The sequence below is a fragment of the Diaporthe citri genome (genome assembly GCF_014595645.1).
Source record: "Diaporthe citri strain NFHF-8-4 chromosome Unknown scaffold_7, whole genome shotgun sequence".
NCBI classification, from domain to species: domain Eukaryota; kingdom Fungi; phylum Ascomycota; class Sordariomycetes; order Diaporthales; family Diaporthaceae; genus Diaporthe; species Diaporthe citri.
This window is the reverse complement of record NW_025064852.1, coordinates 2004833-2030351: the sequence shown is the minus strand read 5'-3', so window position 1 is coordinate 2030351 and position 25519 is coordinate 2004833. Positions and strand designations below refer to the sequence as shown.

Genomic DNA, 25519 nt, shown 5'->3' with positions numbered 1-25519 from the left:
AACTCCTCCGGCTTGGCATATACATATATCTATCTTCATCCTTGCAACAGGACGGTTGTCCATGGCGGAGAGCGCCGACCGAGGGGCAGAGAGGATAGGGTAGACGGATCATCTATAAAGCAGGAGGCATTCAAATCTCGCGATGAGAGGTCTTGGACTTATTCCTCCAGCCATCTCTCACCGGCCAAGTCTATCTTTCAGTCAGCAAACATGATTGCCAAAGCGCTGCCCTTCGCCCTCCTTGCTGGTGCTGCCTCAGCCGCCTGCCCTCTCTCTGTCGAGATCACTGATTCAAAGAGCCATGTCATCAACGTCGCAGTGACGAACACGGGCAACGAGACCATCTCGGTCTTCAAGGGCAACACGGTGTTCAGCGATCATGCCACCAAGGATCTCTTGGTGGCCGATGCAGGTGTGTACTAGGGCAATTACAGCCAAGACCGTCCAAACGAGGTGTCCAGAAGACTGTCTAACTATGGTAGACGGCAACGCACTCCCATTCGAGGGCGTCTACGTCAACTATAAGAAAACTGGCCTCGCGGCTAGCTCATTCCAGCAGATCGAGGCCGGACAGACAGTCACAGTCCCGGTAAACGCAGCTAAGAGTTACAAACTCGATGGCGTGCCACAAGCCAAGGTCACGGCTATCCAGGGATTCCGCTACGTAGAGGGCACCGAGGCGCCCTCCTCGCTCAAGGACTTGGCTGCCTGTGAGGATGTGACGTCCGGGGAGGTCGAGGTCACGCCCGACCAGGCTACTGTCGCTGAGTACGTTCTCACTGTCGCAGGTGTTGCTGTCACGGTACTGATGTTCGTGTGTCCAGGCAGCACATTTCGCACAAGCGTGAGCTTCCCGCCACGTCTCGCATCCAGAGGCGATCCATCACGTACTCGTCATGCTCCACCTCGCAGACAAGCACCCTGAAGACAAGCGTCTCCGATGCTATCTCGATGGCCAGTGCTGCGTACACTGCTGCTGGCACTGCAGCCGACTATTTCACGACCTGGTAGGTTACTTCTAAATTCCCACGTCCCCCGAGAAAGGCCTTTACTGACTCGCTTCCCTTCCCAGGTTCATATCGACCTCCAACGAGGCCAAGGTCCGGACGATCTACAACGATGTGGCCAATGTGCAGACCACGTCGCCCAAGATCTCGTGCGTCGACACGTACAGTGACTGCACCGGCGGCGATGCATTGCTGTACACCGTCCCATCGGACAATGTTATCGTGCCGTGCCCCAACAACGGCTTCTGGGACTTCCCCGAGCTTGCTTCGCAGTGCTCGGGCGACGACTATGACAAGGCGGGTAGCATTCTCCATGAGATGACACATTTGTACGGTACCGACGACTGGGCCTATGGTCCGGACGCCGCCAAGGCCCTGTCCGCCACCAAGGCCGCTGCTAATGCGGATACCTACGAGATGTACGCCGAGAGTGTTCGTCTTGGTGGTTGCACCACTGGCTAAGAATGTTCAACCGACACGTGTAGGGAGGTTTAAAGCAGTGGTTGGCCGAGGTATTGGCTGTGATGGTTGAAGACTTTTGGTCTATGTGGCAAATTAGCAACTATGGGTGTCTTCTACGCGGTGCGCCTTATTCGATAGTTTCACCGGTGAACCTTTGTACAAATTTCGTTATTCGAATGAATATAAAAAACACAGTGGTCTCCCACCTAGATGAGTATACATGTATAAATGTCAGGCAAATCTCAACACCACTGGTTGCAAAATTAGAGGGTTGTCATTCAAAGTGACGCGGATGAAGCCGGATATGCCTAAAATCAGAATAATGCTGTAGGAATACTTGGTAACATCCATACTGTCACGGTGCCGTTACAAAGCTGTTCCGGGGATGTTGGGGTGTTAAGCGGTGCAGTCACCGGCTTAGGGGGTCTAACCAGCAGGCAACTAGGATGGGAAGTTGAATCGTTTACTCTAATCCACCGCTTGGGAAGAGTAAGTGGTTTAAAGCTCAGTTAATGGCTTAGCCTCACTTGAGCAGTTTTAGCATGGTTTGCACACACACACACACACACACACACAGAGAGAGAGAGAGAGAGAGAGGGGGGGGGGGGGAGAGAGGGGGAGAGAGAGAGAATATAGAAACAAGAGGAAGTCGCTCCTTCCACGCAGAACTTGAACATACGTAACTGAACCAGTAGGGCAAAGAGAGAAGGAAAGGGATTGCAGAAAGGCACTCCGGGAAGGAAGCATTTCAGAGAGAATGGCTCGAGAATATAATTCCAGCTTAGAATTTGAGTTTTCTCAGACAGGTTTCATACCAAGGCCTTCCAGCCAAAATACCCTCCTCCCCTCCTACCAACTGCTCTGGTTTAAAACGCTCGGGGATCTTAAACTGCTCAATCTGCTAAACAGTCTACCTTCCCTTCCCAATTTTGAACCACTTACCTGCCCCAGTGTGGCCGATATGGATTCCAAGCGATAACTCGCGCGGAGAGAGGAAAACTTAAAGACCATGAGCCGCAGGTTAAATAGCAGGCCATTGTAGCGGGTATTGTAACATATACTGTTGTCATAACATAGCGCAAGTAGCAAACATAGCCATCTTTGGCCTTTTAAGTGATAGTCTTACTCTTCAATTCTGACCTCAGTGGCCACGTGTGCGGAGCGCGTTTGTTTACATTAAAAACCCATGGCTATCTCTGGGATGCACCCAGTAGTAAGATGAAGAGACCAGTGGTGTCTGTTTTGTTTTTGTATGAACGCGAAAACCACAGAGTGACCAAGTAGTGTGGAGCAGAACCAACGTATAGAATACTCAGCAGATAACTATGTACAATGAATATTCTACCTGACTGCTATGAGGAGCTGCTCATACCGTTCTCAAGCTCAAACTCAATACCCTCAGACCGAGGGGTGGGAACACTATCTCAAAGTTAGCTGAGAGGCGATGCATGCGCTCTTCTGGGCTGCACTCACGTAATAGACCCTCAAGAAGCTGGGATCCACCGAAGTCCCGATCGCCGCCGTCTCGTTCTCCTGCAGCGTGTCGAAGTCGATCTCAGAAGCGGACATGAAGGCCTGCTCGGGCGAGGTAAACCAGGCGACCTGCGCGATCACCGCGTCGACGCTGGTGGCGCCCGCCTTCTCGGGCTGGAAGGTGGCCGTGCCAAGGTTCCCGTCGGCGTCGGCGGTCTCGAGCAATGCCACGTCGACCATCCTGGGTGGGTAGGGGGAGCCGAAGCCGATGCTGCCGGCAGGCTTGAGGACCAGCGAGGCGTCAAAGGGGGCGACGGGGAGCTTGAAGTCGACGATGCCGCTGCCGACGGTCGTGCCAGTGACAGCAATCCGCCCTTGCAGGGTGATGTCGTACAGGCTGGCATCGGGGCAGCCTGTCAGGTTGAGCTGGTTAGCAAGCAGGCCGCTGCATCAGGTGACATGGTGGCACACTTACGAGACCAATCCGCACGGACAGTCCAGTTGCCATATGTGATGCCATCACCCTTAACCTGGGGAGCGGGAATGGCAGCGGCGGTGCCGGCCAGGGCAGCGAGGAAGACCGGGACAAGCATTTTGTTGATTGTCGTTGACAGGGAATGAAGCGAGCGTGAGGCTGACTGGTGCTACTTGTTGGGAGGGCCGGCTTGGAGGCAGCAGAAGGACAAAGTATTCGAGTCGGAAGGTGGTGAGTACTTATTGTTGTGATCTCAGCGAGCACTTCGGCTAACCGGGGGCCGTGGCGCCCCCTTTCAGCCTGGCCAGGCGCAGTGACAGGAATAGCTCGGGGGAAGGAAAAAAAAAGAGGGTGGGAGCCAAGGTTCGTGTTTGCCCGTCTTGGTGGAGCAGTGTGGATTGTACCAGCACCGTTTGGCTTGGCCATTCCTGTTGCCAGCACAAGGATACGAAATGAAGACCAGAACAAGCTTTGACCAGAGCCTCCCCGGCTACTCGACCCCCTAGGCGAAGCGCCTGGCCCGATGCACGTACTGACTGTATCTATGCTCGAAATGCGCCCTTGCAGACCACAGTAGACCTGTTGGTCACATCATCGCCGCCCTATACACCGTCAGCGGCATCGCCGGATCGTAAACATTGTGGACCGAACACCTCACATCAATCACATCACCCACATCACCCACATCACCCACATCGCTCCGACCACAAGCCGGATGTCCAGACCGCTGCCTTCAGCTTTGGCTGAGTAAAAGACCACTCCATCTCAAGCCTAGACACCCCAAACCCCATCGACTCTTCTCCAGAATGCGTCCCAGGTCCAGTGAGCCTGGACACCTTGTCCACATACAACATCAAGATCTCATAGCCAGATCAATCCCTTGCATATGCAACATGTCAGTCAGGAGGAAACTGGCTGGGGCCTTTACACACACTATGTAGATCGATAGAGAAATACCCATTAGGTAGTCTGGGGATCTGATCAAACAAGCCTGCAATCGAGTCCCATCTGCCCGATGCCTCACATTGACGCAGACAATATTTCCATGTCAGCCCCGCAGTTGGCAGTTGGGCCCGACCTTCCGGCCACTCCGTGTCTGTCCTCGCCCAGCAGCTATTCCCTGGCCCTCCTCCCTATTGTGTCAGTCGGATATAGACAGCATAACATAATACAACAGCCCGTGGGCAAGAGGACTAACTGCATCAGTTCAAGCCCGCAGAACATCCGCAACGTAATCGTTGACATGAAAGAGCTCCCAATGGAACCCTCACCGTATTACACACCTTGGCTTTACAGCCATCCGCAACCTTGCTCTTGGCCGCTGTTGCAAGTCAGTCCTGAATTCCCTATTCATGTTCTCGTTCCTGCTCCGGGGCTGCTGCTTCTTGTGCACGAAATCATTACTTCGAACCTCTGGCCTGTCCAAGTCCGTCCACTTGGGCTAGTGTGATACCTGGATGTGCAGGATCTGCTAAGTCATGGATTCCGGCCGACCACACCCAGCCGATACCCGTCCCCAAAGGTACTCTAATAGCACCGATATATACATGCAATGGTCAAGTCAGACAGCCACCCTGTGGGCCGGACAGTGTTAAAAAGCTTAGTTTCAAGATCGCCCATCACAGTTGTGCCGGCATTCGCCCAGCTCATTCTATTGTACACTATTGACACTGGCTGCCCGTATGCTACCACAGACACAACCCGCCCCTGCACCAGCTACTTGGCTACCCGAAACCCAGTTCCTGCCAGCCCTACCCTGAACTCGCCAGGGCTTACAGCAGCATGCGCCTGGGGTCCTCAATGAACTCCTTGATCTTGACCAGGAACTGGACGGCCTCTTTGCCGTCAAGCAGGCGGTGGTCATAAGTCAGGGCGAGGTACATCATCGGCCTGGCCTCAACCTTGCCGTTCACAACAACAGCCCGTTCCTTGATGGAGTGAAGACCCAAGACGGCGGTTTGTGGCAGGTTGATGATGGGAGTGCCCATGAGGGAGCCAAAGACACCGCCGTTGCTGATTGTGAAGGTGCCGCCAGCCATGTCCTCGAGAGTGAGCTTGCCGTCGCGCGCCTGTTGGTGATGGTTCATGTCAGACGTCTGTGCAAACAAACTTGGGTTGAGTGCGGGTTTCACATACCTTCTTGCCAAGATCGGCAATGGCCTTCTCGACGCCCACCATGTCCATCTTCTCGGCGTTCCGCACGACCGGTGTTACCAAGCCCTTCTCGGTAGCAACGGCAACGCTGACGTCCACGTAGTCCCTGAAGACGATGGTGTCGCCCCCGTTGGGACCCTCGATGGACGCGTTGACAGCGGGGATCTCCTTCATGGCCAGACAGGCGGCGCGTGTGAAGGCGCTCATGAAACCAAGCTTCACGCCGGTCTTCTTGAGCACCTCGTCCTTGTAGAGCTTTCGGAAGTCCATGATGGAGGACATGTCGACCTCGTTGAAGGTGGTCAGAGAGGCGGCCGTGTTCTGAGACTGCTTGAGGCGCTCGGAGATTCGCAGCCGCATCCTGTTCATCTTGACACGGCGTTCCTCGCGGTCACCCACAGAGGCAGGGGCAGGCGCATCCTTCGTCTCCTTGGCTGGTTTTGAGGATGGGGCGGGCTCCTTCTTCTCGGAGGCAGTAGGGGGCTGCGCGGGCTTCGCGTCTTGTTGCTTGGGCGGCGGCGTTGACTCGGATTCGGGCTTCTTCTCTGGCTCCTTGGAATCTTCCTTGGGCTGCTCCTGTGGGGGCTCCTTGGACTCGGACTTGCCGGCGCCCTCGGGAGGGGCACCTCCAAGCTCCAGCCGGACAATGTCCTGGCCCACGGTGACAGTGTCCTCCTCGTTGACGAGGAACTCCTTGATTGTGCCGGCCTCGGGGGCGTTGACAGCAACATCGATCTGCCGGGCGAGGATGGTCAGCGTCGTTGTCGACCATCCAGTCAATGCACTTGTAGGCAGAGATAGACGAGCTCTCAGGGGTAGAATAGAGAAAAGGGGAACAAGGGCAGGGCGCACGAGGGCTGACGCACCTTGTCGGTCTCAATGGTAGCAATCTCCTCGTCCTGCTCGACGAACTCGCCAACCTGCTTGCTCCATTGCTTCAAGGTGCCTTCTGAGATGGACTCGGCCATTTGAGGGACCTGGACGACCTTGTCGGCGTATGTGCGAGCATGTTGCATCAAGGCAGGCAGGGGCAGGATGTTTGCTTGGTGCTGAAGGGATTGCAAGGGGCGCAGGTGAACAGCTCGCGCTGTCGTGCGCAGAGTCCTGAGCATGCTGGGCAACAGGCTGTCGAGGGCGATGGCGCAGGCGAGCTAGGAAACAAACAAAGAAGCAGGCAAGCAAACAAACAACTGGGCGACGCGCAGACGAAGCCGGATGCGAATAGCCTGGTAGAGGAGAGGAGTGGAGAGGAATGGGAGAGGCGGAAGAAGGTGGACGGTCTAGTCACGGCGGTGGGAGAAACGCAGCCGGGGCCAAAAATGGAAGCGGATTCTGAAGCAGCAAAATGGCTCCCTCTACCAGGATTGCGAGGCAGGTGGCAGGTGGCAGGTGGTCAAGGTAGGACGTCAGCGGTCCTCGCCGTGGCCGGTCGGGTATGGGCCCCGATTTCAACCGGGTAGCCGGGAGGACGGGCGTCGAAACACGATGCGCCTGGAGCTGTCGCGGCGGCCAGCCAGGCGCCAGAGGACAGAGGACAGCGAGACAGAGACCTGCAGATGTCTCTTCTGGACAACGAGGGCCAGGCTCTTTCTTTATGAGGTATATACTGTCTATATAGGCATGTGGTGGTGTGGTCATCCTGCCGTGTCTGTCCAAAGCTTCAAGGTGCCGATACCTAGGATGCGGTGCCTTTTCTCCGTGGGAGAGCTGCAGGTCGCGAGCACGCAGGTACTGGGTACCTAGGTACCTAGGTACTGGCTGGCTCTGCACCAGCACCAGAGCACGCCGCGTGTCTGGGCCAATCAGAATTTGATCCGCCAGGATGACCAGCAGCAGCCCGGCAAGCAGAAGAGCTCTCTGCCTGCCAAGCCTCCTCAAGGTTCCAAGTCCCCATCGTCTCTGCTGCTCGCCGCCCTGCCGCAACTCCGGCCTAGTAATCGAGGCATCAATTGAGACTTCGAGATTCAGATTGGCACCCTGCCTGTCGACTTCGTCTGTCCTACGTATCTAGCCGGACAGCCACCGCATGCTCCGTCTGCCCCCAAGCCTCGCAAGGCAGTACGAGCGCTCGACTCGATCCCGCTCGGGCACAACACGTCCAATCCAACTCCAATCCAACCACCAGGAACGCAACCCGGTCTGCCTCGCCCATCATGTCGTCCCGGCAAGCTGCCCTGTGAGCCCTTCCCCCCCCGCTATACAAGCACCTTCCGCCCTCCGCCCTATACCTGTGAAGGGTGAGCGAGCGCATATCGCTGGCTGGTGGCTGGTGGCTGGTGGCTGCCGTTGCTCATCACCAATTGCTGATCGGTTTCTCGCCTACAGCTCCCTCTACCGGCGCTCCTTGAAGCTTGCCCTCGACTGGGCTGTTCATCGACACCTCTGGCGCGGCCAGGCCATCTACATTCGCTCTCTCTTCGAAGCCAACCGGAACATCACCGAGCCTAGACAGCAACGGGTATGTCACGTCGCGGCGGATAACCACCGATCGTCCTGCACGTATGTCACCGCGCAAAGGCAGGGCCCAGGCTGACATTGGGGGTGCTCTTGTTAGGCATTGTTGAAAGAGACAGAGAAGATCCTGGATACGTGGAAACACCCGGATCCCTATGCTCCTCCCACAGCACCCGGAGGTATGGGCTCCTCGTTCCAGTCCAGAGCCGTCACTGGCCTCGTCGACACCGACCAAAATACTGACTATGGGCTACCTAGGATCCAAGTACGAGAGAAACCTGCCGGCCCCAATACTCGACCGTGAGTTACCGCCCTCTCTTGCTGTGGCGTCGCTGAAGCTAACCTTGGCTGCAGCTCCTCCACCATTAAAATACTAGACATAAAATCGGCATGCGCAGGTGCAAACGGGCATTGTGTACATAGCGGTGCAGGTGCAAGGAAATCAATGGGAAACAAAACAAATGCAACTTCGTCCTTCATGCGGGTCTCCGTCGCTCGTGAATTTTGTTGTCCGGGACGGTCGTCTTGCGCAAAGACAGACTACTGTGTCAAGCTGCGGTCACCACCAATCTCGACTAAGCAGGGGATCTCGCGTCTATACAGTGATCTACATTTTGGAGCAGGGGAGCAACGTCCAGTTCGTACTTCTCAAGGACTTGGAGCGCAGAAGGCCCGTCCTCATATGCGTGCCCCAGAACCAGGCCCATGCTATAACTTGCGAAGTCGCCAAGGTATACCAAACTAGAGCGTGACCAACTATGAGAAGGGGTCACTAAGTCCCGCGCGAGCCCTCGCAACACGACCACACACACGGAACCCGGGAAATAAAGACCGAGACAGCCACAAGCGCGAGGGAATCAATGGAGCAGTGTTTGTTGTTCTTGATGTGGTATTCATTTCATGACCATGATGATCCCTTGGGAATTAATGTACAACCCAAACGTGCAAAAACACAACCGTAAAAGTGACCCTGTAACCGTGACCCCGTGTCATGAACAACCCAAACGTGCCGACCGGAAAATGAAAAGCAAAACCGCAAACACCTCAAATCTACAGCTCTTGGCTCGCGTTCTTGCCCGTCTTGCCGGTCTTCTTGGGCAGGAGGTCTGTGAGGTATGTTAGACGACTGTGGGGCGCGGGGTGGTGCGTGGTGTGAAGGAGAAGGCAACATACTTTGGTGAATGTTGGGCAGGACACCACCCTGGGCGATGGTGACGTGACCCAGGAGCTTGTTCAGCTCCTCATCGTTCCGGATGGCGAGTTGCAGGTGGCGGGGGATGATACGTGTCTTCTTGTTGTCACGGGCGGCGTTGCCAGCCAGCTCGAGAATCTCAGCAGCGAGGTACTCGAGGACGGCGGCCAGGTAGACGGGGGCACCGGCACCGACACGCTGGGCGTAGTTGCCCTTGCGGAGAAGACGGTGGACACGGCCGACGGGGAACGCCAGACCAGCCTTGGAGGAACGACTGCAGAGTCAGGGTCAGCAGCTGATCGGTCGAGGCGGAGCACCGTTGAAAGACGCGACAGGACGCGTCCAAAACACGGCAGTCGGGTGGACTGAGCAGGGGAGACTCACGATTGCGCGCTCTTGGAGCCGCTGGCCTTGCCGCCGGACTTGCCGCCTCCAGTCATTTTGATGGTTGTGGGTTGGGGTGAGTAGTTGGGAATGAAAAGTTGATGTTGAGGCGACGTAAACGTCTGGGATCGATGGATGCAAAAAGTGGTTGGTTATTTGTGATGATGTTGCGAGATGTGATGGGATCTGGTGGAAGTGGGAGATGGTGGGGGACTTGTGTGGATTAAGTACTTGCCTGCAGCAACGAGCGATCCCCCAAATCACAAGCCTGCAGCGCGTGCCTGCCATGCTAGGCGGCGGAAAATCGACCTTTCCTGATTCGGCGGCTTTCTTGTTTATGGAGGGAGCTCAGCTCCACCAAGAAACGAAAACCCCCCAGTGAAGGTCGTCGGTTACATTCACTGTGTCAAAAACGAAAAACACGGCGACGCATCGAAATCTTGGCAGAATTGACGCCATACCTGAACGGGCCGTGTAAGTTTTCAGCCCATACGATTCAACATCGCCTTGCTAACCGGCTCGCAGCCCCAGACAGCGTCCAACCGCCAGGCTCATCAGAGATGCAATCTTCGCCGGGCCTGTGCGTGGTCTTGAGCAATGGGGCACACTTGCCGCGGATGACTGGGCTGCTGTTGCCGCCCTGATGGATGAAAATCCGCACTGGAACATCCAACATGCCATCGAACACTTCATTGGGCCTCGAACCTCGCCTCCTCCAGTCGAGCCTGCTGCAGTCGTGGAATATCCACCAGTGCCAGTTTCCTTCGGAAGTAGTGGGCCACGCAAGAAGCCAGTCCCTGCACACCTGCCGCCGGTCCTCAGATTCCAGCCGCCAGTACTCGAATGGAATTTGGCAGCTGAGGTGCAACAGGAAGATCAGGCACGGGAACATTCACTTGGACTGTCAGTCCTCGCACCCAAGCCGCCAGCACTCGCACATGAGCTGCCAGTACTCGCACCTGAGCCGCCAGCTTGGTATGAGATCGCAGTCGAGGCGCCCCTTACGCCCGGCCACTTGCCGGGAACCTATGTTCTCCTGCCAGTTCCTCTATGGCAGGCTCGTCACGATCTGGCACCCGACGTCTGGCCCACGAAAGTCACTGCACTGGTGAAGGCGTATGGCCCCTTTCCGGAGCGGACTGTCATTATCGTGTCCATAAGACACAGCCGCGGAACCGACATGACCAAAGAGCAATACGACCGAAACGTGGCACGCTGCGTTGAGGCTGCTTCGACCCTCATCCGCCACATCAGATCGCTAGGAGGGCAAGAAAACCGGCAGTTCTTGATCTACCACTGGATTCGAACCGTCATTGGCAGCGCAGATGATTGGTTCATGATGTCCTTTTACCTGAACATGTTCCGAAATGGAATACCTCGCACGATGCTGTCCAGTTGCAGACTTAAGGAACTCGAGTTCGTTTTGGACAACCTCCAGCCCAACACTGCGGTCTGGTGGCTATCCATCGGCATTGACGCGCTCACCACCGACATCGAGAACCTGAGAAAGGTGCAGATTCGCTAGCCATCCGTCGACTTCACCCTGGCCGTCATGGTGCATGAAAAGTTTTTGCCGGATGTTTGGCAATTTGGTCGTAAAGACATCTGCCCGCCTCGCACTGCTGCATCCGGCATGAGAACTAGAATCTACTCGTTTGCCAGATTGTTGACAGGAGCTCGTAATCTCGGATACGGTCCTGCCAGAACGCTGCTTGCAGTCTGGCAGTACATCAATGATGCGAAGCTGAACAAAACCCCGTACGACAAGAACCTGGCAATGAACCGCAACACAATGCCAGTTTCGCCGGCTGGGCTTTCTGCGCAGCGTCCGTCAAGCGACAGATTGTAGGAGGAAAACTGGCACCAATCACACGAGAAACTTGCAGTATCATCATCAATGGGCGGAGATTGGACGTCGTCCAATATTGTTTTCACGGAGGAATTTGAACTGGGCTGGCACTGGGTTGCTTGAATTCAATGGGACAAATTTGCATTGGGAATCTGGCTGTCGGTTACAACAAAAAATGGGTGAGATATTCTGGCTGTCACAAAAGAAAACGGACATCTAAGGTAGTGAGTGAGGCGCACATTGCCAGAAAATTGAAATGTTGCGTCACACACCAACTGCACTGGCTGTGGCTGTTTGCCAGGGTGACTGAAAACCAAAATGACACGGGGGGAGCTGAGGCACCGGGCCCCGTCGTAGATCATCCACTGATCCTTGCTGAGATCCTTGCTGACGGTTGATTTAATCACTCGCGCCTGCGAATTTAGCCAAGCTGTAACTTTCACTGGCGTTTTTGTTTTTTGAACTAGATCCAAATTTTCAAGCACGACCCTTTGGTGCGGTCGTGCGGGCCAAAAACACGCGCTTGAGAGTTGGACGGCAGCTGCCCCAAATCAGAATCACACGGGCAGTCAAATCAGCAGCCGCTGCAGCTCCAATACATAAACCATCCCTCTCCCACCTCCCCAACTCTTCCCGCCTTCCACTACTCTCCCATCTCATCAACATCCCAACGCACAACCCACTTACTTTCGACAACAACGTCTTTGGATTCTCCATCCATCTGCATCTGCACTCCAGCTTGACCACTTTTCCCACATCCTCAATCAACATCACCAAAATGCCTCCCAAGGCCGCCGACAAGAAGCCCGCCTCCAAGGCCCCTGCCACTGCCTCCAAGGCTCCTGAGAAGAAGGATGCCGGCAAGAAGACCGCCGCTTCTGGCGACAAGAAGAAGCGCACCAAGGCCCGCAAGGAGACCTACTCCTCCTACATCTACAAGGGTGAGTTGCATTCCCAAAAACGCGTTCTTTCGCAACCCCTCGTGTCGCATCCGTCGTCGGTGGTGGAGCCGCGCGCTCTGCTCCCACGCGCGACCCGTGGCCCCTCCCAAACCCCAGCACATGACTGACCCCACGCGTCGCAACAGTCCTCAAGCAGGTCCACCCCGACACTGGTATCTCAAACCGTGCCATGTCCATCCTGAACTCGTTCGTCAACGACATCTTCGAGCGCGTCGCCACCGAGGCCTCCAAGCTTGCTGCCTACAACAAGAAGTCGACCATCTCCTCCCGGGAGATCCAGACCTCGTGAGTTCCCATCCCGTCACCTGGTCGCGCGCCTCGCTAACATCCCCCGCCACAGTGTCCGTCTCATCCTGCCTGGTGAGCTGGCCAAGCACGCCGTGTCTGAGGGCACGAAGGCCGTCACCAAGTACTCTTCCTCCACGAAATAAGCGGTGTGAGCAGGGTCTGGTTTTCCTTTTTCTCTATGGGCACAGGATGAGCTTTGGCATTTGGTACTTGATGAGATATACCAAGGCCCATGATCCTTGGGTGTCTTAATGCGTCACGGATGGTCTTGATTTTGGGGCAATGCTTTTTCACACGGTCAACGGGGTTCGCGGCTGTACAAATACTCCTTCAGAATAGGGTTTCGGAAGCAATGAAATCGTGCATATGAACAAAGAACTCAATCCTTATTCTGCCCTGACGCGTTCGACTCTGTTTGTTTGTGCGACGTGTCTGGCTGTCGCGCGCGCCATGCCGAAACGACGTTTCATACTATATTCCGAGGTGATCCAGCAGGAGCCACGCTTCAAGAGCGATGCTGGTCTCGACTCGAGAGCCCTGGTGCCCGACGCGTCGTGTCACAATCAAGTATACCATCGGGCGGTCCAGGAATTCTAGTGCCTGTGTCTGCTTCGGCTTTACGAAGCTTTAGAAGCTGACGCCCGGGACTGGCCTCTGGCTGCCGTGACCGCCGGGACGGGCACACGTTGCTCTACGTCGGGCCTCTAAGGTGGTTCTATTACTAGCAGGAGTGCAGCCGCTTGTCCACGGGACAAACAAACAGCCTTTCTAACGGGGGACAGTAGTGCTTTGTACAAGAGATGCCAACGAGCAGATGCCAAAGGCCAAGGCCACACTTCAGTCGTGGTAGTGATATCAAAACACCATGGTGGCCCCTCCCCTTTCTAATCTCCCACGTGCGGTCTGATCCGACGCGCCCGACCGATGTTCTATGCAGGTGACTCCCCGTCGGACTCGGCGCTCCAATCAACCCAGGCCAGCCTTCGTACGCTTGACGACCTAGATGCTTCGAATTAGCCACGTCCCTTCTCCACGAGTTTGTTGAGGATGAGGAACAGGTAGCCCGTTGCGGATGCGATACTGGAGGCTGCCTCCCGCCGCCTGGGCAGTCTCCACAACGTAGGAAGTAAAGTAAACACGGCACTACTTACTGAGGCGAGCGGTTGAAGAATACCTTTGTTCTCCTACAAAGTAAAAGCTGTTAGTGACGGCTGTGCTCCAAGATGCCGGCATGGATCCTGCTAGGTCGCCCATGCCGCTGGACTCCCACAAACGTACCTGTGATCCAAGGGCCATGCCCGTGGACCAGCCCATCTTCTCAAGCATGGCCCGGCCCTTGTTGGCCTGGTCTAGCTCGGGCGCACCACCGCCCACCACTTCACCGTCCTTGAGCGTAAATGCTGCGTGGTTGATACCACGACTCGACCTGCCCATGCCGCCACCGCCACCACCACCTCTTGGCGCCTTGCCCTTTTGGTCGAGGCGGGGGAAGTATCGGCGTCCAGCGCGGGCGAAAACCTGCTCAAATGATGGCTCGGAGTACCTGACTGTCCTCTTGGTCCGGTAGAGTGATGGGCGGCGGGTCTCGCCGTGGCCGGCGGATTTGGATTTGATATTAAATTTGTTCGCCAGCTCATGAATGATCTTGCGCGCAGAAGCATCCATGGGAGGAAGCGTCAGGCTGTAGGGTAACAGGTCAGGTCAGCTTGCGGCACAACTCGGTCTTGGTGGTGATCAACTGCTTACGTTTCATCGGTGCCGCAGAGGAAGGTTCGCATCTCCTCTTTGATCTGGTCCAGTGTCATCCCAGTCTGGTACTTCACGCGCGGATCGTTCGGGTCGACGTTCTTGCCGAGGAGGCCCTGGGCACGCAGCTCCTCGCGCTGCTGCTTCTTCTCCGTCTTACGGAGACGATCAGCCTTCCAGGTCGCTTGGAGCGTCTGTTCCAGCTCAGAATCTGAAATGTCAAACGTCGGCTGTCCGCGCTTGCTCTTGGGCTTACGCGGCGGGTTGTGCCGGCCCCAATCCATCAAGTCCAGATCGTCGAACGCATCTGCGACTTCTCTCGCACTCGGTACCGGCCCACGTCCGCCCGTCTTGGCCGTCCTCTCAGACTTGAATTTAATATTCTCTTTGCGTGCTTGCGGAGTCTTCTTTCTCGATGAAGGCACACCGCCGAATACACTTCCGGCGAGTAACATCATTTCGTCGTCGTCCAAGCCAAGCTCTTCTTGTCTAGCGAGGAGTCTAGCCAAGGCCTCGTCTGTCATGTCAATGTCCTCAGCAGTTGTAGACTCGCCTGTCTTAAATACCGCAGGATTTCGTTTTCCGTCAGGGTCCTCAACACCGTCGGAAGCATCACTATCGGACTCGTCGGCAATGACCACGTCGCCATCGGAGCCGCCTAGATCCCGCTTGCTCGAGAATGCTGCAAACAATTGGCCCCTCTCAACATCGTCGTCGCCGTCACCATCATTGTCCTCACTCATGTTTGCAACATAGTCAGCAAATATTGCGTCCTCGTCGTTGTGGCCACGTAGTTGCCAAAGCGGTGGAGAGTCGGAACGCGCGACGGGGCCCTTGGGTTGGCCTGGTTCGTCCAGGAATATTTTCTGGACTGTTTTCTCCACGGCTTGAACCTGGATTGTGATATTATGGGCAACGGGCGGAGGTGCATTGTCGATGCGAGCACCGTTCCTTCCCTTGAAGAGAACAACATCCTCGCTCGAACTCGATTCATCGCCCGACGAGTGAGGCTCAGGAAATGCAACGTGCTGGCCGTGGCGGCGAGAAAGGGCCTGGTTGCCGCTGGTGTCAATGAAGAAAGACGGCTCCTGATCACCTTTCAGCTGCTTGTCCGGGTCGGCGGGTGCGGCATCTTCGGACGTGTCGACCACGTCATCGGTGTGGTGCCCCAGCTGGTCGAGTTCCTTCAGAGGCTCCACCATCCCGGCGCTCACGAAGGCAACGGGCTGGGCGCGGAGCTTTGCCAGTGCATCCCAGCCCTTCCGGTGCTCAGCCGTGTTCCTAGCCTCGTCCGCGAGAGAAAAGCCTGCAACAGAGGTTCAGAAGGAGGCGCTGCACGGGTTTTCCCCCATAAAGACTGACCGTGAACTTTGACGGCCGCAGCCCTTGGCACGTACTGAGAGACAATGCTCTGCTGTTGGCGATCCTGTTGCTGAGCAGGGGCTGCCGTCATGGCTCGGTAGCGAGCTGCCTTTGCAGCCCTTCCTTTCTTTCCCTTTGCCATGTTAAAGTGGTGTTGGTATCAGTAGTGCGTCGGTGGCCATGTGAAAGTGTTGGTCAGTGAGCTCGCGCCTCTATGTCGCATGCACTCTCTCACTCTGACCCTCACCCTCGCTCTTTCTCTCCCCCCTCTAAACAGACAGCGGCTACCGAACGAAGAAAAAATGCTTTTGCTCCTTCGCGGTCACAGTTCAGAAGTCAAGAAGAATCACGGTGGGTCTGAGTGTTAGGAAGCCCGGTGCAGGGAGTCAGAAGAAGTGTTGCAACTCCGTCTTTGAAAAGCGCTTTCGATGGTTAGAGTGATGATGATGACAGGGCCGTCAAGCGGTCGCCACCAAAGTGCCCACAGGAAAGGGTCCATGCCTTGGGGCTGACAGAAAGTACCTAGGCAACAACGCCCCGCTTACTTTGGTGCGATAACTTGTACATGTACTTGAGTTTCAGTAGCTACTTGCCGGTCTGGGCTGCCTGGGCACACCCTGGAACATGTACCCGAGTACCTGAGGTCAGTACCCCCAGCCATCCGCCCTACCGCTACTATGTAGAAGGTCAGTCAGGCTTGGTGGGGACCCGGGGCAGTTGGTCAAGTGGCTAGCTAACCTGGGAATGACATGTGCTGCTGCCATCCATACATGCCAACCCAACCCACATCGTCGACGGCCAGCCATGCCCTTCACGCCCGCCCTCTTCTCTCTTGCATGACCTAACACCAACCATTCCTACGCTTGTTCACGATAACACTTTACCTCTGCATCCTGCTGCAGTTCTTTCTGCCGCCTCTCTCCCAGAGACCCGACTGTGGGCCGGCTTCCGGGACCCCATGGCTGCGTGAGGGAAAGCCGCTCAGATCCACGCAGGCAGGCAGACATCTTGCCCTGTACTAATCCAACAGAATAGATCAAGGTACTCGTTCGCTCCTTTTATACGCGCAGGTGCTGCCTCAACTTCTCCTCAGCTGCAAAAGAAACACCATTTCGAATTTCCACGTCCGTACTCGCACCGCGGCGACTCAAAATGGCCGACATGTCCCAAAGAACCCAGCAGGCAGTGGACACAGCCAGGGAGACGGTCATGGCCGGTGCCGCCGAGGCCGGGCGCGTTGGACGCCGCATTGTCAAGATGATATGGGATCCGCAACCAGTCAACGACCGAACCGCCAACAAGCCTGTCTGGTGCCTGGGATACTCTTATACCCACGAGTCTCCCGCCCGCACCGAGTCCGCCTCGGACGCCGCAGCTCGCTCCGAGGCCGCGCCCCCGACGACGCCATCGGCCACTGCATCCCGCCCAGCCCCAGATGCCGCCCCCGAAACCCCTCCCGACTCGGGTTCGAGCAGCGTCTCATCCTCGTTGGCTTATGAGCCCTCGGCTGAAGACAACGGATGGCCTCCCTCTTTCATGGACGACTTCGAGTCCCGAATATGGATGACCTATCGTTCTAATTTCGAACCTATTGCCAGGTCTTCGGACCCAAAGGCTTCTGCCTCTCTCTCCTTTGCTATGCGGCTCAAAAGCCTCGCCGACCAAAGCGGGTTCCCCTCCGACACAGGCTGGGGTTGCATGATACGCTCGGGGCAGAGTCTGTTGGCCAATACTCTATCGATCTGCCAACTCGGCCGCGGTGAGATCCTAGTTCCTGGTCGTGCGCGTCCCGTCGAGAATCCTGCTGACCACACCCCCGTTAGGTTGGCGCCGAGGTACGGCTGACCGTGAGGAGCGTGAACTCCTGGCTCGCTTCGCCGACGACCCGCGGGCCCCCTATTCTATCCACAACTTCGTCAGACACGGCGCTGTGGCATGCGGGAAATACCCCGGCGAGTGGTTCGGGCCATCGGCAACAGCACGGTGTATTCAGTGAGTGACGGTGCCCAGAATGTCAAATATCTACGGGAGGGGGCTGATTCCTGTTTAGGGCTCTGGCCAGTTCAAACGAGCCGTCGCTACGTGTCTACTCGACAGGTGACCTGCCTGATGTCTATGAGGACAGCTTCATGGCAATTGCGAAGCCCGATGGCGAGACGTTTCATCCGACTTTAATACTTGTGGGAACACGGCTGGGTATCGACAAGATCAACCAAGTCTATTGGGAGTCACTGACGGCTACGCTCCAGCTGCCGCAGTCCGTGGGCATTGCTGGGTATGCAGCCACACCATCATGTCTCCACGAAGGTGTGCCCTCGCTAACATCTATCTTGACACAGCGGCCGCCCGTCACAGTCACACTACTTCGTCGGGGCGCAGCAGGCAGGCGACAATTCCGAGCCAGGGTCCTACCTTTTCTACCTCGATCCGCACTTCACCAGACTTGCCTTGCCCTTCCACGAGGACGTTGAAAAGTACTCAAAGGAGGACATCGACTCGTGCCATACGAGACGACTGCGTAGATTGCACGTGCGCGAGATGGATCCCAGCATGTTGATCGGGTTCCTGATCAGCGATGAGGACGACTGGGATGCGTGGAAAGACTCGGTAAAGTATGTCCAGGGCAAGGCCGTCATCAGGGTCTCGGAACATGATCCCGCACGAGGTCTCCCCGTGGAGCGGGAGGGCGCTATTGACGAAGTTGAAACGCTGAGTGATGATGATGACGATAATTCCGCCCTCGGCACGTGATACTTCCCTTCGGTTCAGGTTGGTCCCTTTTGTCTTGCCGGAGTTCTGTGAAGGATGTATGGGCGTGCGTTTTCAGGCCGCCCTTTTGCATACACCTTGCAAATTTATGGGCGTTCTCAAGCGGCTGGGGGGGCATCATCTGGGAGGGCGTTGCTGCTTTGACGGGACAGGAGCACAGCCAGGTATACTCAGTAATAAGAGAACAGTCATCTCTTTTTCTTACCGGATTTACCAGCTTGCGTTGCCGGCTTGAGTCCTACGTGGCTTTCGTCCTTGATGTGCTTGAAGAGTTTGGTGCGGGACTCGAAATCCTCGCCGCACACTGCACATTTGTTCTACATTTGCGCGTCAGTCAGCTCTGCCCAAACGCCAACAAGATTGGTAAGCCTCTGTCATACCGAGGGGGTTTGGGCCGCTTGGTTAGCCGCCTTCTTGGCCCTCTTCAACTTGGCTTTGTTCAGCTTGGCCTTGCCTATTTCTTGCTTGGGCACTGAATCATCGTCGAGGGTCACTTCTGTCATTTGTGCCTCGAGTTCGTCGCTGCTGTCTTTTTGGTTCGGACTATCTGTCCTTGATCCCGGCGCGAGACGTCTCTCAACAACTTCACGCGGTGCATACTCGTCATTCCATTTCTCAGAAGACGACCCAGCCGACTCATCTTCCACATCCTCTTGTGCTTCACTGGTCACCGTGTCGGCTTTGGCGTCGCTTTCCACTGGCTCTTGCGCGGCTTTCGGAGCTGGGGGTTCATCACCGCCAGCCTCTGTCGGTTCCGCGGGCTCGTCCAGGTCGAAAACCAGATCCTCTTGCTTCATTTGTCTCCGCAACTGCTGCACGGCCTTGACATGCTTCTTGCTCTTCTCGTGGGCCTCGTATTGTTTCTCGCTCTTGAACGTCTTGTTGCACACAACGCACTCGAAATGTTCCACCTCGGACTCCTCCTCGCTGGTCGCGAACTCGTCATTGTACTCGTCATTGTCTCCCCTCGACTGCGCCCAGTCCGCGACGTAGGCCTCGCTCAACTTCTGCTGGTTCGCTGCACGGGCTCGTTCAGCCTGGGCAATGGCAGAGTCACGTAAGACCTTTTGCCTCTCCGCTTCGGACTGCGTGTTGGGCACATATCGGGGGTCACGCTTCTTGACGAATGCGACGAGCGACCTGACGGCGTCGTTGAAATCCCGTATGGCGTCGTCGCGAATCTTCTTGTTCTCCTTCTCCATCAGCCGGCGCACGCGGCGGTCAGGGGCGTCAGACAGCCGCCACTTCTCCTTCCAGCTGAAAGACTTCTTGGTGGAGAAGCTGGACCAGGCGTTGTAGAAGGGCTTGGCGACGAGATCGTAGTTGTCGTCGCTGGAGCCGAAGGGCGGGTACTCGACTGGCGCGGCGCCTTCCCAGTTACAGGCCGCCTCCTCTTCGGTCGCGAGCTGGCCAAATTTGATGTCAAGTATGCCAAAGAAGCCATTGGGACTGTCGTTGAAAGGAACGGAGCGGCTGAAGCGGCCCATGAGGGTCATGATCTCCTCGGTGGTGGTCAGGCGGACATTGTAGTGCTCTGGAGGGACATCGTCGGAGTCGGCGTCGCCGCGGAGAATGGCGTCACGGTGAGAGTCGTACCACGCTCGTTCCTGTGGATCGGAGAGGATCTCGTACGCAGTCTGAACCTCGGCGAACTTCTTGGTAGCGTTCTCGACATCGTTGAAGTTGCGGTCCGGGTGCAGCTCGAGGGCCTTCTTTTTATACGCCTTCCGGATTTCCGCATCGTCGGCAGACCGGTCTACTTCGAGAACTTCGTAGTAACATGTCTTGCGGACAGTTGCAGACCCGTCATTGGCGCTGCGGGCGCCAGCGCCGTCTTGCGATGATTGCTGGGCGCCCATGGCGATGTGACAGGACTGACAGCAGCAGCTAGTCGAGACGGGGCCAGGTGACGTTGCGGGCGAGCGCGAGCAGCAGGTTCTGCAGCAGACGTTTACGAATCGTCGTCGCCGCGGTCGCCTGGGGAGCGATGAGACTCTGCTTACAAGACTGACAAACAAGGTCCTCTCACAAAAGTTCAAGTTCCCCCAGTGGACTACACAGCGAGAGTCTAGACCCAGGCCGAGTGGAGCATTATCTAATCTACTCATCTGGGTACTTGGGTACTCAGATAGTCTAGTACGCATATTGCCTGGTGGCGGGGCATGTTTAAAGCATTTGGGACCAGACCACCACTGGCAGGGATTGGCTCTGCCTGGGTCTTGGCACACATCTTCGAGTCGGCCTTGACGCAGTCTCACGATGACAAGATGGTGCCGTTGAAGGCCAAGAGGTGTAAGCGGCAAGACATTTGGGGAGCTCCATGGATGCTGAGGATTTGTACTGCAAACAAGTAGAGAGTGGTTAGGTTAATCCGTCCCATCTCTATAGCGTAATATCTACCAGATCCAGTCACGATTTGGTGGTCTACTGCAATCACAGCAAGCGTGGCGAGAGGCTAGTCACATCCGCCAGACTCCCCCGGTGGATCTACTTGCAAAGTCCTGGACTGGCTGGCATTCCAGACTTCGACTGCCCAGGTCGCCATGTCCTGACTCGAGCTGCTTCAACCAAACCAAGGAACCGAACCAAACCGTTGGGAGAAAAGCTTGTGGTTGTGGTTGCCTGTTGGTGACTGTCTGGGTCTGCATCAAGGCCTTCCGCAACAAAGCCGGCCTGACCTGCAAAGGGGGGCGACGGCGCCAGCTTCCGCCGCGCAGGGAATTCCCACCACCCTTGATCTTTTTGCTCGCCGTCAGTATCATACACACATACAAACAAGCCAGCAACTGCACTGTCATTCGGGCCTTCTCGTACGTATCGTGCCTGTCACTCACGGTGGGCCAGGCTGCAACGAGACACCAGCACCCTCCCTCCGCAAAGACACGCGGTCGCCATCGCTTCACTGGGCCGAGATGCATCTCCCGGCGACGCTATCACTTGTTGCATTCCCCATTTCCAAGCTGCGTTCATAGTTGCTTGCGCCCTGAAGCGTCACGGGCAACCTCCATCACCCATCAGCCTTCCGTCAACAGTGCCGGCCCGAGATGAAGTTCGCTCACGAGTTCAAGGAGACCCTTGAGCGGGAGGCCTTTCCTGACCACTGGCTCGCCGCCGCCATACCTTATTCGCAGCTCAAGAAATGCCTGAAGAAGGTTCAGCGCGAGCTGCAGGAACTCGGCCTTGACAAGAGCACCCTGCAACAGCTCCAGGCCGCTCAGACCGTGTCTCCTGATGGCGTGCCTGTCCCCATGGCCCGCTACAACCTCGACCAGGCCCCCTCGCAGTCGCTGCGCCCATGCCTGTCCGTCTTCGTGCACCTTCAGGACGGCCAGGCTGTCGATGCTGCCCTTTCTCCTGCCTCGAGGGAGCTCCTGCAGAGGTTGTCCGGCAAGCAGCCTCCCCCTACCCCAGCGGGCGACGGTCCGGATGCCGTGGCTCGGGATGACGCATCTGAGTCGGTCAAAGGGCAGCTGGCGATAGCCGAGGCGGGACTCGAGCGCATCGAGATTCCTCTGGTCTTTGATGGCGAATTTTTCAACATCCTACAGAGCGATGTCGATAGCCTAGACATCCTTCAGCAGCGAGAAGAGAAGTCCATGGAAGGGGACATCACCGCGCTTGGTAAAGATGTCTCGGCTGTGACCAGACCCGCCAAGTTCTCCAAGTCGGACCTCAACCGCTGGCGAGAGATTTTCGACCTTTATGTTGATGCTCAAATCTTCTTCTCCTCCCATGAGATTGACCATGGCTCTCGGTCGAGCGCAAAAGCCGTGCAGAACCTCGTATGGTTCCAGAAGGAAATCCAAAAGCGGGACCTGCTGAACAAGTTCAAAATGCCGTCCAGCAGGCTTACTTACAACCGCTTCCTGCAGCTCAACGCCACTCTGCTCCAGAACCTCAAGTTCCAGGAGATCAACAAGACAGCCATCAACAAAATCCTCAAAAGTGCGTGAGACAACTCCCCCGTCCTTCCGACACGTTCTCTTGGCACGCAATAGGCACGTAACAGCCACTAAAATGAAGACAGAGTTTGACAAAAGGACGAGTCTTGGCGCATCTGTCTCGTTCCGCGCAGCTGTCCGGTCGCAGAAGTTCCTCGCCGGGAACGTGGCCAAGAAGATGTGTGCTCAACTCGCGCAGGAGGTCGTCTCGGTTGTGCCCCGGGTCGATGACTACACGTGCCCGATCTGCTTCTCTATCGCCTGGTACCCTGTCCGTCTCAGGTGCTCTCATATCTTTTGTGTTCGCTGCGTCATCAAGATGCAACGGGAGAGCAAGAAGCAGTGTCCCCTCTGCCGCGACGAGGTCGTCATGGAGGCTGACCTGTGTAAGTACAAGAACGCAGCCCACTCACCTCGCCGTGTCCACAGGCTTTTGATGGGTGTTGGGAGTCGTACTAATGATCGTTGGCAGCGAATATCGACAAGAATCTGGAGAAGTTCATGCGCTTGTATTTTCGTCGCGAGACGGACGAGAAGCAGAAGGCGAACGAGATCGAGAGGGGCCGAGAGATATTTGGTGATGAATACAAGCACTCGGCTTGTAACGTGATGTGAAGCTAACGGACAGATACCTTGATACCCAAGCCACGCAGTATACAGTATGCATGCAGCGATTCGGCGTCGATTGACGCACTTATGAATAATAACAGCGTATTGCAAGACCAAGTGCAGCTACGGCGATGAATCTCGCTGGTGACAATCACGTACCAATATGTCTGAGATGGGTTCATATTCTCAAGCTGGAGAGTGTTTCCAGACAAACGCAGGACATTGTGTCCGGTGCTAGATATTGCAGTAGTGACGGCTTCCGACGGAGCCTTTCTATTGAGCCAAGCGTCTCACGGCGTGATGAGCAGAGTGGCAGAACGTTAACATACGTCTTCAACGTGACAACCCCTCCCCCACCCCAACCCCAACCCGCTCCCCATAGCCTCCAGGCGAGGGTGAAGCGAGTAAGGGCTTAACCCTACATCACCAGTCCCTGAACACACCAGGTGGCTGGCATTGAATTTTCCATTCACCTACGCCTGTTTGGCCTCACCATACCTGCAAATCTCACGAGGCACGACAGCACTGGTCAGAATGGCGGATTCTAACAAGAGGAAAGCTGGCAAGGACACGGCAGGTGGCGCTGCTTTCAAGAAGAAGAAGGTGAGTCGCGGGGTGGGCAGACCCTCGCGAGGACCCCTGGTCCAAGACTCAACATGGCGCCTCAACATGCTGGCCTGATGTCGGGGCAGCCCGGCCTCGATGTGCCTTGACGAGCGAGGCTGACCATTTCCACAGAAGGGCAACAATGGCAAATGGAAAGTGCCGAGGGCAGATGCGTCAGACAGGCCCAAGGCCAATACCATCGAGCCGGGCGACATGGGCATCTGGGTGACCTGCCCCATGCACGTGAAGGGAAAGGCCGCGAGGGAGATGGAACTCCTGTTCGACGAGGTTCGTAGGCCCCTGTGGCTCTCAGGATGGTGGTGAGCCCTGCTTACAAGGGCTGCAGTATGCCGACAAAATGTACGGGATCAAGTCCGGAGAGGACTGCGATGCATCAGACGCGGAGGACGAGGACATCGAATCCGCCATCCAGAAGGAACTTGGTGCCCTGAAAGACAAGGGCAAGCGAGCATCTGACCATGTGCTCGCAGAGGTCCGAATCAAGGAGGAGTGCCTGCTTTTCACGAGATGCAAGCCTCCAATAGAGCCCGTCGAGTTCTCCAGGCGAATATGCCAGGACGCGGCTAGTACTGGCCATGGAGGGGCCAAGGCCCGGTATCTCAACAGGCTGACACCTCTGACTGCCATCGCAAAGGCTTCTGAGGCTGGTCTTGACGAAGCGGCCAGGAAGGCCCTGGCCGGCCACTTCAAGCTCAAGCCTGCAGGCACTGATGAGCAATCGAAACCCGAAGCCGCAGGCACCCTGTCGGAGGCCCAACATGATGGAGTGGATCAGGAGGCAAAGCCAGCCACGGTAAGATCGCGAGTTTGTGCGGTGCATATTTCCGCTGATCACTCTGCAGTACGCTATCCGGCCGTCCATCCGCAGTCACAACACTCTGAAGAGGGACAATGTGATCAAACGCATCGCCGACTCCATTGATCACGTGCACAAAGTGAACCTTGGCGCCCCAGACAAGGTCATACTGGTGGATATTTACCAGGTATGGCCACACGTATTTCTCGCAATGAGGAGTTGCTGATGAAGCCACGTAGACGGTGTGCGGTTTGAGTGTTGTCCCGGGCGACTGGGAGTCCCTGAAGAGGTACAACTTGACCGAACTCTACAAACTGTCAAGTGAAAGCAAAGGCGAAACTATAGAGGCGGAAGAGAAGAGTGTTGGCATCGAGGCACCTTCAGCGACTTAGGACGGACAAACTCCAGCCGACAGAAGACACAGCGGGCATCGCCTCCTGCGTTGCATTCAGGACCCGGTTATTGCCCTCGGCGTGCACGATTGTTTTGCCCATGTCTCATCGCCAGGGCGTTTACTGCGCTGGACAGACATTACCTGGTCGCGAGCTGCAATTGAGACATGCTGGCTCTCACGTGCAAGTAAATCGAAAGTCTTGGGTTCTCAACTGTTGCAAGCCGGGTAACAGAGGCAGAAACCGTCTTTTGAAAGAAAAAGGCAACCCTTGAACTCCCGCACCGATCCATCTGACCTGGTTTGTCAACCATGAGCGCGCACTGGACCATTCCAGTGTTCATGTCAAGGCTTCTTAGTTGGCCACGCTGGGTGAGGCCGTGTTGGAAGGGGCCACAAATAGGGAGGCTAAGTTAACTTTTCCATTTTGGCGTCGCATCGACCCAGATCAATGCAAAATATTTCCCTAGTTTTACAGCAAAAAAAAGTGGTGAGAGCCTAGGAAAGGAGACAGCCAGACCCTTCTGTGGAGGTATCAAGATATCGCCAGAGTTTGGTTGAGTCTGTAGACCTCGCAA

General features: G+C 56.1%; 12 protein-coding genes across 12 annotated transcripts; 7 read left to right on the top strand and 5 right to left on the bottom strand.

Annotated features, from left to right (window-relative positions):
- Window positions 1–210: 210 nt before the first annotated feature.
- Window positions 211–1502, top strand: INS49_013803 (uncharacterized protein; the record flags this gene model as incomplete). Its single annotated transcript, XM_043174496.1, has 5 exons — window positions 211–412; window positions 462–768; window positions 825–1007; window positions 1073–1439; window positions 1497–1502. 5 exons carry the CDS (start codon window positions 211–213, stop codon window positions 1500–1502), a joined length of 1065 nt encoding a protein of 354 aa, XP_043021441.1.
- Window positions 1503–2867: 1365 nt separating this feature from the next.
- On the bottom strand, window positions 2868–3535 carry INS49_013802 (uncharacterized protein; the record flags this gene model as incomplete). Its single annotated transcript, XM_043174495.1, has 3 exons — window positions 2868–2888; window positions 2943–3355; window positions 3418–3535. 3 exons carry the CDS (start codon window positions 3533–3535, stop codon window positions 2868–2870), a joined length of 552 nt encoding a protein of 183 aa, XP_043021440.1.
- A 1654-nt stretch (window positions 3536–5189) lies between these two features.
- INS49_013801 (uncharacterized protein) lies at window positions 5190–6683 on the bottom strand (the record flags this gene model as incomplete). Its single annotated transcript, XM_043174494.1, has 3 exons — window positions 5190–5486; window positions 5554–6306; window positions 6438–6683. 3 exons carry the CDS (start codon window positions 6681–6683, stop codon window positions 5190–5192), a joined length of 1296 nt encoding a protein of 431 aa, XP_043021439.1.
- A 1041-nt stretch (window positions 6684–7724) lies between these two features.
- INS49_013800 (uncharacterized protein) lies at window positions 7725–8402 on the top strand (the record flags this gene model as incomplete). The annotated part of the gene is made up of 5 exons (XM_043174493.1): window positions 7725–7747; window positions 7897–8029; window positions 8126–8204; window positions 8284–8325; window positions 8380–8402. 5 exons carry the CDS (start codon window positions 7725–7727, stop codon window positions 8400–8402), a joined length of 300 nt encoding a protein of 99 aa, XP_043021438.1.
- A 673-nt stretch (window positions 8403–9075) lies between these two features.
- On the bottom strand, window positions 9076–9657 carry INS49_013799 (uncharacterized protein; the record flags this gene model as incomplete). Its single annotated transcript, XM_043174492.1, has 3 exons — window positions 9076–9131; window positions 9199–9491; window positions 9602–9657. The coding sequence occupies 3 exons, from the start codon at window positions 9655–9657 to the stop codon at window positions 9076–9078; spliced, it is 405 nt and encodes a 134-aa protein (XP_043021437.1).
- A 587-nt stretch (window positions 9658–10244) lies between these two features.
- Window positions 10245–11126, top strand: INS49_013798 (uncharacterized protein; the record flags this gene model as incomplete). Its single annotated transcript, XM_043174491.1, has 1 exon — window positions 10245–11126. The coding sequence occupies one exon, from the start codon at window positions 10245–10247 to the stop codon at window positions 11124–11126; it is 882 nt and encodes a 293-aa protein (XP_043021436.1).
- A 1102-nt stretch (window positions 11127–12228) lies between these two features.
- Window positions 12229–12843, top strand: INS49_013797 (uncharacterized protein; the record flags this gene model as incomplete). Its single annotated transcript, XM_043174490.1, has 3 exons — window positions 12229–12391; window positions 12538–12697; window positions 12753–12843. The coding sequence occupies 3 exons, from the start codon at window positions 12229–12231 to the stop codon at window positions 12841–12843; spliced, it is 414 nt and encodes a 137-aa protein (XP_043021435.1).
- An 870-nt stretch (window positions 12844–13713) lies between these two features.
- Window positions 13714–15950, bottom strand: INS49_013796 (uncharacterized protein; the record flags this gene model as incomplete). The annotated part of the gene is made up of 4 exons (XM_043174489.1): window positions 13714–13884; window positions 13979–14381; window positions 14447–15752; window positions 15809–15950. The coding sequence occupies 4 exons, from the start codon at window positions 15948–15950 to the stop codon at window positions 13714–13716; spliced, it is 2022 nt and encodes a 673-aa protein (XP_043021434.1).
- Window positions 15951–16960: 1010 nt separating this feature from the next.
- INS49_013795 (uncharacterized protein) lies at window positions 16961–18559 on the top strand (the record flags this gene model as incomplete). Its single annotated transcript, XM_043174488.1, has 4 exons — window positions 16961–17588; window positions 17632–17800; window positions 17859–18083; window positions 18148–18559. 4 exons carry the CDS (start codon window positions 16961–16963, stop codon window positions 18557–18559), a joined length of 1434 nt encoding a protein of 477 aa, XP_043021433.1.
- A 206-nt stretch (window positions 18560–18765) lies between these two features.
- INS49_013794 (uncharacterized protein) lies at window positions 18766–20436 on the bottom strand (the record flags this gene model as incomplete). The annotated part of the gene is made up of 2 exons (XM_043174487.1): window positions 18766–18894; window positions 18958–20436. The coding sequence occupies 2 exons, from the start codon at window positions 20434–20436 to the stop codon at window positions 18766–18768; spliced, it is 1608 nt and encodes a 535-aa protein (XP_043021432.1).
- A 1185-nt stretch (window positions 20437–21621) lies between these two features.
- Window positions 21622–23133, top strand: INS49_013793 (uncharacterized protein; the record flags this gene model as incomplete). Its single annotated transcript, XM_043174486.1, has 4 exons — window positions 21622–22522; window positions 22587–22789; window positions 22838–22904; window positions 22991–23133. 4 exons carry the CDS (start codon window positions 21622–21624, stop codon window positions 23131–23133), a joined length of 1314 nt encoding a protein of 437 aa, XP_043021431.1.
- Window positions 23134–23661: 528 nt separating this feature from the next.
- On the top strand, window positions 23662–24942 carry INS49_013792 (uncharacterized protein; the record flags this gene model as incomplete). The annotated part of the gene is made up of 5 exons (XM_043174485.1): window positions 23662–23730; window positions 23866–24021; window positions 24080–24547; window positions 24597–24737; window positions 24790–24942. 5 exons carry the CDS (start codon window positions 23662–23664, stop codon window positions 24940–24942), a joined length of 987 nt encoding a protein of 328 aa, XP_043021430.1.
- Window positions 24943–25519: the final 577 nt, after the last annotated feature.